The sequence below is a fragment of the Megalobrama amblycephala genome, linkage group LG14, assembly GCF_018812025.1.
Source record: "Megalobrama amblycephala isolate DHTTF-2021 linkage group LG14, ASM1881202v1, whole genome shotgun sequence".
In the NCBI taxonomy this organism is placed as follows: Eukaryota; Metazoa; Chordata; class Actinopteri; order Cypriniformes; family Xenocyprididae; genus Megalobrama; species Megalobrama amblycephala.
Genome location: NC_063057.1, coordinates 26,806,255 through 26,820,851, shown reverse-complemented (window position 1 = coordinate 26,820,851; position 14,597 = coordinate 26,806,255). Strand labels below are relative to the sequence as shown.

General features: G+C 37.1%; 2 protein-coding genes and 1 long non-coding RNA gene across 3 annotated transcripts in view; 2 read left to right on the top strand and 1 right to left on the bottom strand.

Moving 5' to 3' along the window:
* Positions 1–14,597, bottom strand: part of LOC125246308 (tripartite motif-containing protein 16-like) — a 398,598-nt gene that overhangs the window by 206,070 nt on the left and 177,931 nt on the right. The window lies entirely within an intron of this gene.
* Positions 1–14,597, top strand: part of LOC125246390 — a 41,561-nt gene that overhangs the window by 18,963 nt on the left and 8,001 nt on the right. The window lies entirely within an intron of this gene.
* On the top strand, positions 2,289–12,543 carry LOC125246281. Its single transcript, XM_048157224.1, has 3 exons — positions 2,289–2,322; positions 2,906–2,945; positions 10,165–12,543. The coding sequence occupies exon 3, from the start codon at positions 10,227–10,229 to the stop codon at positions 12,216–12,218; it is 1,992 nt and encodes a 663-aa protein (XP_048013181.1). The 5' UTR covers positions 2,289–2,322; positions 2,906–2,945; positions 10,165–10,226; the 3' UTR covers positions 12,219–12,543.

Genomic DNA, 14,597 nt, shown 5'->3' with positions numbered 1-14,597 from the left:
GACCCGCCATGGCTGCCCGCTGCACCTGACCCGCCGAGGCGGCCCACATCTCCTGACCCGCCTTGGCTCATGGACCCACCCTGGAGACCTCCACTCCAACCCATGCCTCTCCCTGCACCGGCATGAGGTCTCCAGGGTGCCCACCCCCCTCCCGTTATTACGTCTACGGGTGAGGCCAAGCCTACCGGGAGGGGGGGTGATGTCACAGATCCCTTGTCTCCTGAACTCCAATTCCCATTATCCTCCTGTTCTCCACACCTGCACTCACTTCCCTCGTCATCTCCCCATCATCACCGATCATCATCACCTGGACTTTCTCATCAGCACTCCCTACAGGGGCGGACTGGCCATCTGTGTGATCTGGAGAATCACAGAACGGCCGGTACCCAGGACGGCCGGCGGGCCGGCCCACCACCCGCCACGCACGCAGTCATCATCTGTTTTTGTCCCCCACTAATCTGTTTCACACTCCAGTACTGTAGGTGGCAGCAATGCACCTTTAAGTTGGATGCCAGCTGCACTGGCCGTGGCCGCCAAGTAAGCAGCAAAGATGTTAGATCAGTGGTCTCAAACTGCCGGCCCGCGGGCCATTTACGGCCCGCCCACCCCCTCTAACCGGCCCGCAACTGATCTCAAAAATAAAACATAATCCGGCCCATTAAATTATTATTATTATTATTATTATTATTCTCTCTAGTTGCTACCTGTCTGATATGCAAAGAAAAAGTCGCCGTTCTAAGGGGTCATTCACATATCGCGTCACATAAGCGGCCGCGCCGCATTCTCCTTCTTTCCAATGCGCTTTCGCTCCAGTGGCGTCTGTTGTTGCTATGCAACCATGAGCCGCGCTCTCAATCGCTTCTATTATGAGCGCGCTTGCCTAAATTACAGTAAAAGCACTCGACTTTAAGTCACGAGCGCCGATTTAAACCACCGAAACGCGTCCGATGCAGCCATTAAACGTTACCGATGCTCAAACGCATCTTGGACAAATGTGGCCCAGCTGTGTGAGCAGAAGCGCTGCAGGTGTCTGTCAAGAAACAGAGGAGTGTACAAATGTATTCAGGGATTGTATTTGTTCAGTACAGTGTTGTTCAGTGAAAGATTTTAATGTTATTTAAGATAACATAAAGTAAGGGAAAATACTTCCACTAGATGTTAAAAACTAATAATGTATGTAACAATGAGAGATTTTTATTTTTTTGGCAAAATAAAGTTGATATATAGCTCCAGTTTTTTTTTTTTTATTTCTGACCCCTCCACGCCACAGGTGTTGCTGGTTTTGTTCCTAAATTACTGATTTTTTATTCCATATATCTTGTTGGATGTGAGAAGTCGCACCAGACTATTTCAATTAATAGTATTATATTAGTAATAGTATTATATAATTATATTACACTCTGTAACAATGAGAGAGGACACTGCTGTTTACATTTAGTATGGTAAATAAGATATTTATAGTATAGGTATAAAAAATATTTTTGAGTAGGCCTAATGAAATTTGAAGTAGGCTGAATGAGAAATAATGCAAAGGAAAGTAAATTTTCTGAAATGTTGCGCTTTCAGGATAATATGGCCCTCCTATGAGGTGTCAATCACAGAAACGGCCCCCCGACAATTTGAGTTTGAGACCCCTGCTATATGAGTATTCAAGTTAATCTAATATGCTTTTAACACAACATCTAGTCAACATCAGTGCTATTGCTATAATTTGGATGGTATAGTATCATGAGCCACAATTAAAGTCTTGTGACACTCATGCCAGACGTTGTTGTTGAGTTTCTGCACGCCGATTGCTTTGGGCTGGGCCTAGTCAAAGTCCAGGGCCGTTTTTTAGTCCCAGTCCGTCTCTGACTCCCTATATATATGGACTCACTCCCTTCACTCCTGGTCTGTTCTTATATGTTATACTATGTGTTTTTGGATGTTGTATCTCTACGTTGTGTCATTAAATACCCATTTATTGTGGAAGTCCGTGAACGCTTCATCTTTGCAACACCGACACATAACACTAGTATGCAGCAGCAATGCACGTGCTGTGACGTCTCAAAACACTGCAGCAAAGTGCGCTACCCCCTGACGTGTTTATAATTTTCTAATGGATGTAACATTGTTCTTTAGTGGTCTGCTAATGCCTGCCCACTTCTTATAAAGCCTTACAGTTACTGGAATAAAAACTAAATGAAAGTAAAATTTTCCAAGTCATGTGGGATTTTTTTTGTCTTTTTGTGGGAAGGGGCAGCAGTTGGGCACTATAAAAACCAACACAGAAGCTTTCTGCAGCTGCAGATGAAAAGAAGACTCAAGAGGAAACAAATAACAGTAAGTCTATTTCCTTCCTAGTATAACAGATTTAGAAATATCCGATTTGTAATATTTGACTGAAAAAAAGCTTTAAAAATAGATCTTGCTTATTCTGCATATATGTCCAACTCTTAAAGTCAGAATGACGTCTTGTATAGTAAAGTTTAAAAAATCTGATTGCTTTTCCAAACAAATTGTCATTATTAAAATTGAATCTAATAATTTTTCAGTATAGCAGTAGTTGCAGTTGATAGATTCAAAAGCTAAATTGTAAAGTATAAAATAGAAAGCATAAAAAACTATGTAGATATTATTATTATTATTATTATGTTTATTTGTGTTCCTTTGTTTCCTTTGTCCTTGATGTGTTGCTGTTTGCCTTTATTGATCCTTTTATGCTTGCTTTATTGCATTAGAGGATTTTTAACCATTCAAATATTCAATAAAGAATCCGTGTTTCTTGATCTTTTTTATGTCAGTTTTCATGAACAATAGAAGCTATTATAAAAGTATAATTATAAAGTTTTTTATTGTTTATTTGTAATAATTTGACTAATATTAAATAATCATCAAACCTTTTTTTCAATCATTATTTTTTCAGGACAAACAGGCTGCTATCACAGAAAACAGGACATTGTCAGGTGAGTACATTATCAAGATGATTAGACTTGACTAAAGTATATTTAAATAGCATATATATATATATATATATATATATATATATATATATATATATATATATATATATATATATATATATATATATATATATATATATATATATATATATTGAAATGTTGTATTCTTCTGAAAGAATTTATATTGTAGTTTCCAAACTTATTATCAGCATTTTCAGCTGTTATAAGAAACATTCTGTAAATCAGCATATTAAATTCATGTGACACTGTAGACTGGAGTAATGATGCTGAAAATGCGATTTTAAAATATATTAATACAGAAAAAGTATTTCAATTTTTCACAATATTACTGTCTTCAGGTGTACTTTTGATAGACTTGGTGAATATAAGAATCTTCTTTCAAATACTAAAAGTCGTGATCAATATAAATTCAAAATTTGGAACAGAAGTGTATATACTGTTTCAGCAAGGATTTTATTATACAGCGAATATAAAAATACCAGTAACGCTTTACAATAAGTTTCATTAGTTAAAGATTAGTTAATGTATAAACTAACATGACCTAACAATGAGCAATACATTTGTTACTGTATTTGTTAGTCTTTGTTAGTTTAAAATACAGTTGTTCATAGTTTGTTCATGTTAGTTCACCCAAAAATGAAAATAATGTCATTAATTACTCACCCTCATGTCGTTCCACACCCGTAAGACCTTCGTTCATCTTCAGAACACAAATTAAGATATTTTTGATGAAATCTGACGGCTCCGTGAGGCCTGCATAGCCAGCAATGACATTTCCTCTCTCAAGATCCATAAAGGTACTAAAAACATATTTAAATCAGTTCATGTGAGTACAGTGGTTCAATATTAATATTATAAAGCCACGAGAATATTTTTGGTATGCCAAAAAAACAAAATAACTTTTTAAAAGTATCTAGTAATAGCCGATTTCAAAACACTGCTTCAGGAAGCTTCGGAGCGTTATGAGTCAGCGCTGAAGCTTCCTGAAGCAGTGTTTTGAAATCGGCCATCACTAAATAAGTCATTATTTTGGGTTTTTGTGGCGCACCAACAATATTCTGGTGGCTTTATAATATTAATATTGAACCACTGTACTCACATGAACTGATTTAAATATGTTTTTAGTACATTAATGGATCTTGAGAGAGGAAATGGTGTGCTGTTGCCTTTTTTACTTTTCAAAACTGTGCTGTGGCAAGAAAAAGGCTGGGAAATACGGCCATAGACTGTGCACTACTTGCACAATCTAGCTCTGAAAAAGACATGGTCCAGTGTGTCAGACTTGGCACTGGGATTATCAACCAAATCAGATATTTACCCCACACTCACCCTGAGAACAGGGCAAAAGGCCCCCAGAATTGATACTTTATCTAAAGTAATATGTATTGCAGTATTTAATGTTGATTAATAAATGTACTGTCATTAAAATATGCTCATTTTATAACATTATTTTGCAGATTATTTTGCTTGCTTAATTTTTCTGAAAAAAAGAATTTTTACTTGTCTAGAAAATGCTTCTTGATTTAAGAACTTTTAGATATTTGGACTAGAAACAAGACAAAAACTCTAAGAAAAGCATTTTTGCAATGAAATGATCATCAGACTTCTTTTCATGTTCTTTAGAAAAGTTTAATCTTGGCAGTTTTGTGTTGAAGAGCAAGCAAGGTTTTATTCTTGGATGGTGGAGAGGTTTACGTTATGCAATGTCCTTTTTCATTGATTTTCATTGATATTCCCAGTGCCAAGTCTGACACACTGGACCATGTCTTTTTCAGAGCTAGATTGTGCAAGTAGTGCACTGTCTATGGCAGTGTTTCCCAGCCTTTTTCTTGCCACAGCACAGTTTTGATCCCACGGTACACCACTAAGCACTAAAATAACTAAATTGCACAAGCATGCATTGCTTCAAATGGCATTTTAGAACTGGATATTATATTAAAAGTAGTAGTCTCGTTTAAGGTTAAACTTGATCTTAAGTCAGGTAGGAACAAAACAAGGTAAATTAAGTAGAACAAATTAAAATATCATCCCTGTTGGGCACAAACCTCATATTATTAAAATAAACACTGTTGTCAGAGTTGGTATCGTTGCTTTACATATTATAATGACACATGCAATACAGTACAATACAATACAATGTTTATTTATATAGCACATTTAAAACAACCGAAGTCGACCAAAGCGCTGCACAGAGTATGCAAAACAGAACAGTCAACAGGATTACAAACAATAAGACAATCTATAGAATAAACACTGTAAAATGGATGTGGTGCATTAAAATATATCAATCAATCAATCATTTATTTATAAAGCACTTTAAAAACCGCAAAGTATACCAAAGTGCTGTACAAGAAACATCTAAATACATACACAAAATACTTAAAATAATAATAGTAATTAATAAGTAATATCTATAAAACTACACATCAAATGCCTGTGAGTACAAATAGGTCTTAAGACATGATTTAAACATCCGCAAAGAGGTTGAAGAACGCACAGAGAAAGGAAGATCATTCCATAGCCTAGGAGCCACAACTGAGAAAGCGCGATCACCTCTACACTTAAGACGTGTACGTGGTACCATTAGCGTAATCTGAGAGTTAGATCTTAGCAATCTTGAGGAAGATTGAATTTTCAATAAATCCTTGATGTATTCTGGGGCCAAGGCATTTAAGGCTTTAAAAACGAATAACAAAATTTAAAAAAAAAAAAAAAAAAAAAAAAAAAAAAAAAACTTTAATTTTGCAATCCTCCTCAATTGGAAAAAACAATTTTTTACTACTGTTTTTATCTGACAATCAAATTTAAGGTCAGAGTCAAAGATTATGCCCAAATTAGTGGCCTGATTTTTAACACATGATGAAAACGGTCTCAGACTTGTTGTTGAAGTAAACACTGTGCTTTTTTCCCAAATAGCATGATTTTTTTATCATTTAACATTAAAAAATTTGAATTCATCCAACATTTCACAAAGTGAATACAGCTCATCTGTGTCAACAGAAGGCGGCAGATTATCAAAAATCTCAGTTGAGGATCTAAAAGATTCAGCAAATGTTATTACTGTCGATGATGTAATATTACGAGAACAATATATCTGGCATTGTGGTTTAACTGGAGTACATGACAAATTCATATCAAACATAACAGGTTTATGATCAGAGAAATAATTTTCAGTAACCATAACATTTTTGACAAATGTACCAGTGCCTAAAATCAAGTCCAACATATGACCATGGTGATGCGTAGATTCATGTACATATTGCTGAAAGTTAAAAGAATCAGTAAGATTTAAAAACTCCTTTGCTTGAGAATTTGATTCACAGCAAACATGAACATTAAAAATCACCAATGATCAAGATATTATCAAACAGTGGAACTATCCCAGATAACAATTCAGAAAATTCAGAAATAAATAAAGAATTATATTTAGGAGGTCTATAAATCAACACACATAAAGTCGGTTTAGACAAAACCAATTCAAATGATAGTACTTGAAAACTCTGAAATGATCCACAGGGAAACAGCCTGCAGGTGAGGTGTTTTTTTTTAAAAACAACCTCGGTGCCTCCACCACGACCAAGAGTCCTTGGCGAACTAAAATAACAACAGTCTGATGGCACAATTTCTGAAATGGGGCTTAAATCTCCAACAGTCAGCCAAGTTTCAGTAATAAACAAAATGTCAAGATTGTGATATAGGAAAAAATCATGTAAAATTAATGTCTTATTAACAACTGATCTCGCATTTACCAGAGCGGCCGATAAAGGAGTAATATTTGGCATATTCACTTCAGCTTCTCCCAAACATACCGAACGCAAGTGACTGTGATTCACTCCACTCATCCGTGACCACGATCTAGCAGAATCAGGCCTCCGCATAGACACTCGACAACAATACGATTTTAGGCTTCACAGTTCTCAAACAAGGAAAACTGTTGAGTCTTCATGAAATGAAATTCCTTCCCCGCTCGAACACGAACCCCTGCACGTGTACCTCGTCTCCTGGTACTGTGGCGCTTCTTCTTTCTCTTAAGTTGATCCAGCGGACACCAAAGCTGTGATTGTATGAACGGCGATTGCCACGAGTATCCATCTCCTTTAGAACTCAGATCTCCGTGGTTTACAGCAACAGACGCTCGGAGATCCAACAAGGTTTGCCGAAAAATGACAGCAGAGAAAGACACGAAACCCAGACAGAGGATAATAACATACAAAATCCAATAAGGGAGCGACGGCCAGCCAACACACATGTCGGCGCCATCTTGCCCATATAAAAATGATCATTGTGATCATATATGATCATTGCACAGCAAGTCAGGAGATGTTGAAAGCCAGGGAGAAGTAGTAAGTTTTAAGAGTAGACTTAAAAATGGACAGAGTTGAAGCAGCTCGAATTTGAATAGGGAGACTATTCCACAACTTGGGGCCAATAACAGAAAAAGCATGATCATTTGAGACGTGCCCTGGGAACTCGCAATAACCCAGAATCAGCTGATCTGAGTGCTCTTGACTGAGTATATGGGGTGTAGCAAATCCGATAGGTACTGTACATGCAAGTGTCTAACCATATTAACATTTAATGAAAATCAAGCTCAAATGGAGTCTTTGACCTGTGATAGAAAGATTTAATTATGTTTTCATCAACGTACAGGTTTTAAAGTTTATTGTAGTTATTTCTGGTAACAGTGATAGATAGCCATGCCAAAGAACCAATTTGGGAGTCCAAGTCCAGTGTTTTTATAAATTAAATGTTATGAAAATGTTTTAATGTAAACTATCATGTATAAACCTAAATTAAACAATTTAAGAATCAAGTAAAAATGAATTTATACCTGTATGATACTATGCTGTCACCACATTGGGAAGTGGATGATTCAGCTGTGGGCGCCATCCTCTGGTCAGACACGGGAATTCATTCAGCATACGGTGCGACTCTCACATTGCATTATGGGTATTTTCTAGTCTTTGAGCGTGAATCGGTTGTACATGCTGCGTTATTGCGGTGCATTGTGGGATTGAATGAGTGCACTCTGTATCGTCCACTATGGTTTCTGACACCACTACATGTCCCCTCAAATAGTGCCCTATTTAGGAGTATAGGGGGTGATTTTGGACACAGCCAGTGTTTTTCGTGATGTGGTAATGATCAGCTGGCAGGTTTCTTATCACACACACCTGATCCTCTGATTCATGAGAAGCAGGACCGCTCGCACCCTGGATGTTTCTCAATATATCTATCGTAAACACTTATGTCATATCTCAAAGATATTTCATTCAATCATATTAAAGTCTGTAATATGCACAGCATTACAAAGCCATTAGTAGTAGTATTGTTGCTGTTGCTAGTTTCATATTTTCTCCTGCACACTATAGATTAATACAAATACTGATAGTTAAGTTATGTTGTAACTTAGAAATTAGTTATGTCTTAGATTAATCATTTTAATTGGTCAGGATTAGTTATAACATGCTTGAATGTGGGATGCCATGAGATTAATACATGCTATATATTTTTAAAACATTAAATTCACAACAATATTATGTATCTCACAACTTTATATCCTGCATTGAAGCATATGTAGCGGGAAATTTCACTACAATGTAGGGGTGAATTTATCTTCTGCTGCAATATATCTTGGACGACTAGGGATTGACAAGATCTAGGTCTCCAGCCCCTAGTACAACTAATTCCTATACTTAAATATATAAAAGTATGTTTTTTTATCTGTCTTGTGAATTTTGTTTTTGTCTTTTGTAACAGCGACTGATGAGGATTGAGGCTCTGGAATTTAATAAAATACACAGTAGCTCCCCAGAGAATAATCGTTGGTTAACCCCTCTTCCCCTCTACCAGCCCACAAGACAGTAGGAATGCCCCTACTCCAAGATAACAGAAGTTTTACACTTTTGTTCTTAAATGTTTAACAGAATTAAACAAAATAAAGAAAACATCAGTCATGAAATAAATTCTGTTTCACATGTCGTATGGTTTTATCAATAAATGTACAAAAAAACAACTTTTGTTCAGATCCAAACTTGTTTCTTTTCTTTCAACAATAATACTCAAAACTAAAAATAAAAAAATAAAAAAAACAATAACAGTTCTGATAGAATGAATGCTCAGAAGGTAAACCGTTCACTCAAAAGTACATTACAGATGTTTCATTCCACATTGGATATTTTCAGTTCACATACCTGAGTGAGATTCACAACCCCAGAGTTAAGGTTTTACCTCACAGTAGAACTGGGCTGGTGTTGGAGTGTCCAGATATGGCAGGGTAATTAAATCAAACAAATAGTCACTAGTTCAAAAACAGAAAGGCTCTTCTCTTCAAAAAAAAAAAAAAACACTGTAATTCGGGTCCATTCACGCGCGCAAACTCAGTTATCAATTCTCAAGTCCATGCAAGTGTCCATCCAAAAAGAATCTCAAAGTCTCCAAGTGAAAACACTTCAAAATGTCCAAAAATAAACTATCAAAAACAGAAGGAAAAATTATTGCCAGGGGCAACGACTAAATACGGAAAAATGGAAGGAAAAATATAATCAAAAGAAGAGATCAATGAGATCGCAATGCCGTTTGTGTCCACACGGCGTCACTATTGTATCAAAAATGAAGCACGAGGATTTCGGCTCAAACAACAGTAGCAAAATCACTCGATCCGAGCTGCTTTGCTTCAGAAACAACAAATAACATCCGTGTATCTTCAGAATAGCTACTGTGCTTAACAACAGTGAAAGAAAAAAAACTCAGTTTCTCAGCTCCCTTCTGTAAAAGACGAACACTCGTGCCATCACACTGTCTCAGCTAGCACGGAAAACAATACACCTCCTGGTATGTCGCAGGCATGTAGTTCAGTATCTCGGCGTTCAGGCTCGGTCAAAAACTCGCAACAGCACAAGCTCGGTCCAGCTTCTCGTCCGTTCACCTCAATGCTTGTCCAATGCTGTTCACACGTTTATCCAAAAAGTCAAGAGAGAACTCACTTTTTTTTTTTTTTTTCGCGCTCGCTTGTCTCGCTCACTTCCTTCCTTCACGGAACCCCCGTCCTTTTTTTTAATGATTTTTTTTTTAAAAACCCTTTCAAAATAAAGGTCCTTGAATACCTCCACACATATATTGGGAGTTTTTGTTTTGCCACTTTTGTATACTGTTTTTATAAACTGATGTACAAACAATTATTTCCTTTTCCGTTAACCAGGTGGAAAAAAGGCAGAAGAAGACTAATAGACTTTGCCAGTAAGCTGTTAACAACAAGCAAAAATGTCAAGCGAAAGCACACTAAGCAAAATATGGAAATATATGAAAAACATGGGAAAAGACCACAGCGATGGAAAAGACCACAGCGATGGAAAAGACCACAGCGATGGAAAAGACCACAGCGATGGAAAAGTCCACAGCGATGGAAAAGACCACAGCGATGGAAAAGACCACAGCGATGGAAAAGACCACAGCGATGGAAAAGACCACAGCGATGGAAAAGACCACAGCGATGGAAAAGTCCACAGCGATGGAAAAGACCACAGAGATGGAAAAGACCACAGCGATGGAAAAGACCACAGCGATGGAAAGGGTTTAAGTGTTGCACATGATATAAAGAACAACTGGAGCAGTAAAATAGCCAATGGAAGCAATGAAAACCTCCCCGTATTTAAACTCCACCTGTCTGAAACATGGAAGAACAGTGACGGATTCTGCAGAAGAAGCACGTTTGGGAAGAACGTCACAAAAGTGAACAAGACCATCATGATGATCGGAGCCACAGGTGCAGGAAAAACCACTCTAATTAACAGCATGATCAACTACATTCTGGGAGTGGATTGGGAAGATGACTTCCGGTTTGTGCTGATAGATGAAGGGAAGCAGAAATCCCAGGCTGAAAGTCAGACTTCAGAGATTACGGCTTATCAAATCAATCACATGGATGATTTCCGGGTCCCTTATTCTCTGACCATAGTGGACACACCAGGATTCGGTGATACCAGAGGAATCTCACATGACCAGAAGATCACAAAGCAGATTCAGGACTTCTTTTCAGCCCGTGGAGGGATCGACCGCATTGATGCCGTGTGTTTTGTAGTCCAGGCTTCACTTGCCCGTCTGACACCCACACAGAAATATGTCTTTGACTCCATTCTCTCCATATTTGGGAAGGATATTGCTGAAAACATCCTTGTGCTGGTCACCTTTGCAGATGGGAAAAAACCTCCCATTCTCGAGGCCATCAAAGTCTCTGGGGTGCCCTGTGCTAAAAATAAGTCTGGAGAGCCTCTTCACTTCAAGTTCAACAACTCTGCCGTGTTTGCTAACAATAAATCTGCAGAGGATGGGATGTCTGACTTTGACCAAATGTTCTGGAAGATGGGATTTTCTAGCATGGAAAAATTCTTTACATCCCTTAACATGATAGAAACCAAGAGCTTGTCTCTGACACGGGAGGTCCTACAAGAGCGACAGAAGATAGAAGTGCTTGTGGAAGGTCTCCAGCCCCAAATCAATGCTGGTCTGACAAAACTGGATGAAATCAAGAAGACAAGAGCAGCTCTGGAGCAGCACAAGGCTGAGATGGATGAAAACAAGGATTTTAATTATGAAGTAGAAGTAACTGTCCCAAAACAGATCAAAAACAAAACTGGCTCCTACTTAACCAACTGCCAGAAGTGTTACTTCACATGTCATGACCCATGCGGAATTGCAAACGACAAAGAAAAAGAAAACTGCGTGGCCATGACAGATGGAAAGTGTACGGTCTGTACTGGAAAGTGTGCTTGGGATGTGCACTTCAATCAGGAATACAAATGGACATATGTCACAGAAAAGAAAAAGCAAACCTATCAGGAATTAAAAAAGAGATTTGAGGCTGCACATGGACAGGTCATGTCAAAAGAAAAGATCTTTGAAGAACTTGAAAAGGAGCTTGAGGAAGTCCAGGATAAAGTGAAAGGACTGATTGAAGAATCTAAAAAGTCTTTGGAGCGACTGCAGGAAATCGCCCTCAAGCCCAATCCTCTGTCCACCCCTGACTACATCAATCTGATGATTGAGTCTGAGAAACAAGAACGCAAGCCTGGATTTCAAGATCGCATTAAGTCTTTGATGGACGTCAGGAAGAAGGCAGAGATCATAAGTAAGATTCCCACAGGAGGAGTGCTTTCAGAGGATTGGAAACAGTACAAACCTGCAACAAGAATAGAATCCAGTGAGACAACGGTCCTGGTTATGGTGGGAAAAAAAGTAAGCATTACATCTGAGTAAAACTTTAATCTGCATTTACCACAGCTGTAAAGAAATACATTTGGTTTTGTGGTAAAATGCTCTGCATGCATTTTTATTATACTAAAAAATATTTCAGCTTAATAAAAAAAAAATCTAAAGCTGATTTATAGTATATTGAATGAACTGAACATGTAATGTATCACAAATTATCAGCTTGTATCATAATATTGCTTTGGGATGATGTAATTTTACTTTTCATTCTAGTCTTTCATTTTGCATGAATAAAAAAAAAGCAAGCAAGTTAACAATCTAAGCGAGTTAACAATCATTGTGTGCTGCCAATAAAGACATTTAAAATGTAAAATTTCACTTTTGGTGTTTCTTTTTTGTTAAACAGTCAGGACATTTCTCATACCTTAACTTAGCTCTGGAATGATACAAATGTAAATCATTACAAAAATACAGTCCTTCATTTTCTCAGATTCGCTCTTTACTCAGATTTTTTCACGTTACTCAGAATTAAACTCTCTGAATATTTAAGATTTGGCAGAGAGAAATTGTTTTGTAATTCTGTGGACTCTGATATTGTTGCATATCTCTGCTAAGGTCACAATGTAAAATTAGGTTTTGGTAAAAAAAAGAAAAGAAAAGAAAAAAAAGGGGGATTGTGGCAGAAAAAAAATAAAACTTGTTTATTTTCTGTGGTGAACATTTGTTATTCCTATTGTTGTCCTGTAGATGGCAGTAGTGCCAAATATACAAGTAACAAATACCTATGGGTAGAACAAAGAAGTAGGAAAATACAAGGGAAAAAATGCTATAATAATGTATCTTTGTTCCATTACTTAAGGATGAAGAGCTTCCTCAACCCAGAACTGTCCTTATTGGATTAGACAGCCCAGTACACACTAGGCTGTCTGCTGATGTTGATCATTTTAAAAACTCTCTAAAATTAGATTTGTTTTAAAACAACTTTAAAAAATGAGGCCCATTTAATCATGGAACTTGTCATGATGCATAATCTATTGCTACATTGTTAGCCAACACAAGATTCGTAACGCTCCAAAGCTTCCTGAAGCAGTGTTTTGAAATCGGCCATCACTATACAAATCATTATTTTGTTTTTGTGGCGCACCAAAAATATTGTCGTCACTTTATTATATTAATATTGAACCACTGTACTCACATGAACTGATTTAAATATGTTTTAGTACATTAATGGATCTTGAGAGAGGAAATGTCATTGCTGGCTATGCAGGCCTCACTGAGCCATCGGATTTCATCAAAAATATCTTAATTTGTGTTCTGAAGATGAACAAAGGTCTTACGGGTGTGGAACGACATGAGGGTGAGTAATTAATGACAGTTTCATTTTTGAGTGAACTAACACTTTAACTTTATTAATATCATAAATATGTTTATTTGCACAAGCGCCATATACTGTTAGGGAGTGAATTTGCACATTTTTACTCTGCACATCGCCAGTGAAAATCACTTGGGTATGAACACAAAAATCTTGAAAATATTCGTCTTGGTGTGTAAAGGCCTTTACTTCCAAATTTCCCCTAGCCAAACAAACTAAAACATCTTGTAGCCCTCTCACCAATAAATATGGCTCAAATTAATTATATCTAGGGCGGAGGTCGGCAACCCGCGGCTCTTTAGCGCTCCCCTAGTGGCTCCCTGGAGCTTTTTCAAAAATGTATGAAAATGGAAAAATATTTCATGTTTCATATGTTCATATGGTTTCTCTAGGAGGACAAACATGACACAAACATTCTTAACGTTTTCCAATGCTGTAAAAATGTGTATAATAAATATTACATTTCAACATTTCTGTCAACGAAGATTTGCGTCATAGATTGCGACACACGTTTAAGCGCGGCGCGAGGTATGCATCGACGTCACTTTGCCGCCGAAAGCGCGTTCCCTCAGCTGGACTGAGTGGCAAAAGAACCTGCTGCGTGACTGGATTTAATAGGGGAAACTGAGAAAACGCGAGTAAAATAAACGAATTACACTAAAGGTTGGACTCGAAAGGGTTTCTTACAACTTGTCAAATAAACCTAATCCATGGATATTGACATGCTAACAGGAGTCGTGTTTCCTGACATTTATATGTGCCTGATTTGACGCCGGGGAAATACATAAAGCAAATCTGCCTGTGAATTATATAACTACAATATAGGTAGGTTAAATCCGCGTAGTCACTTATATCAATGTTATATATATCGTCATATTGTCCAGACCTAAAACATATAGTTTTATAATACGTTATAGTTTTTTGTCAGTGTTTATTTTAAAACACACAATTAAGCAGAATATAAGATGGAAAAATATTTAATTGATGATTTGTCAACATAATATATAACAATACAATATATAGAATGATTTTACCTCAAAATCCAACAATTTGAC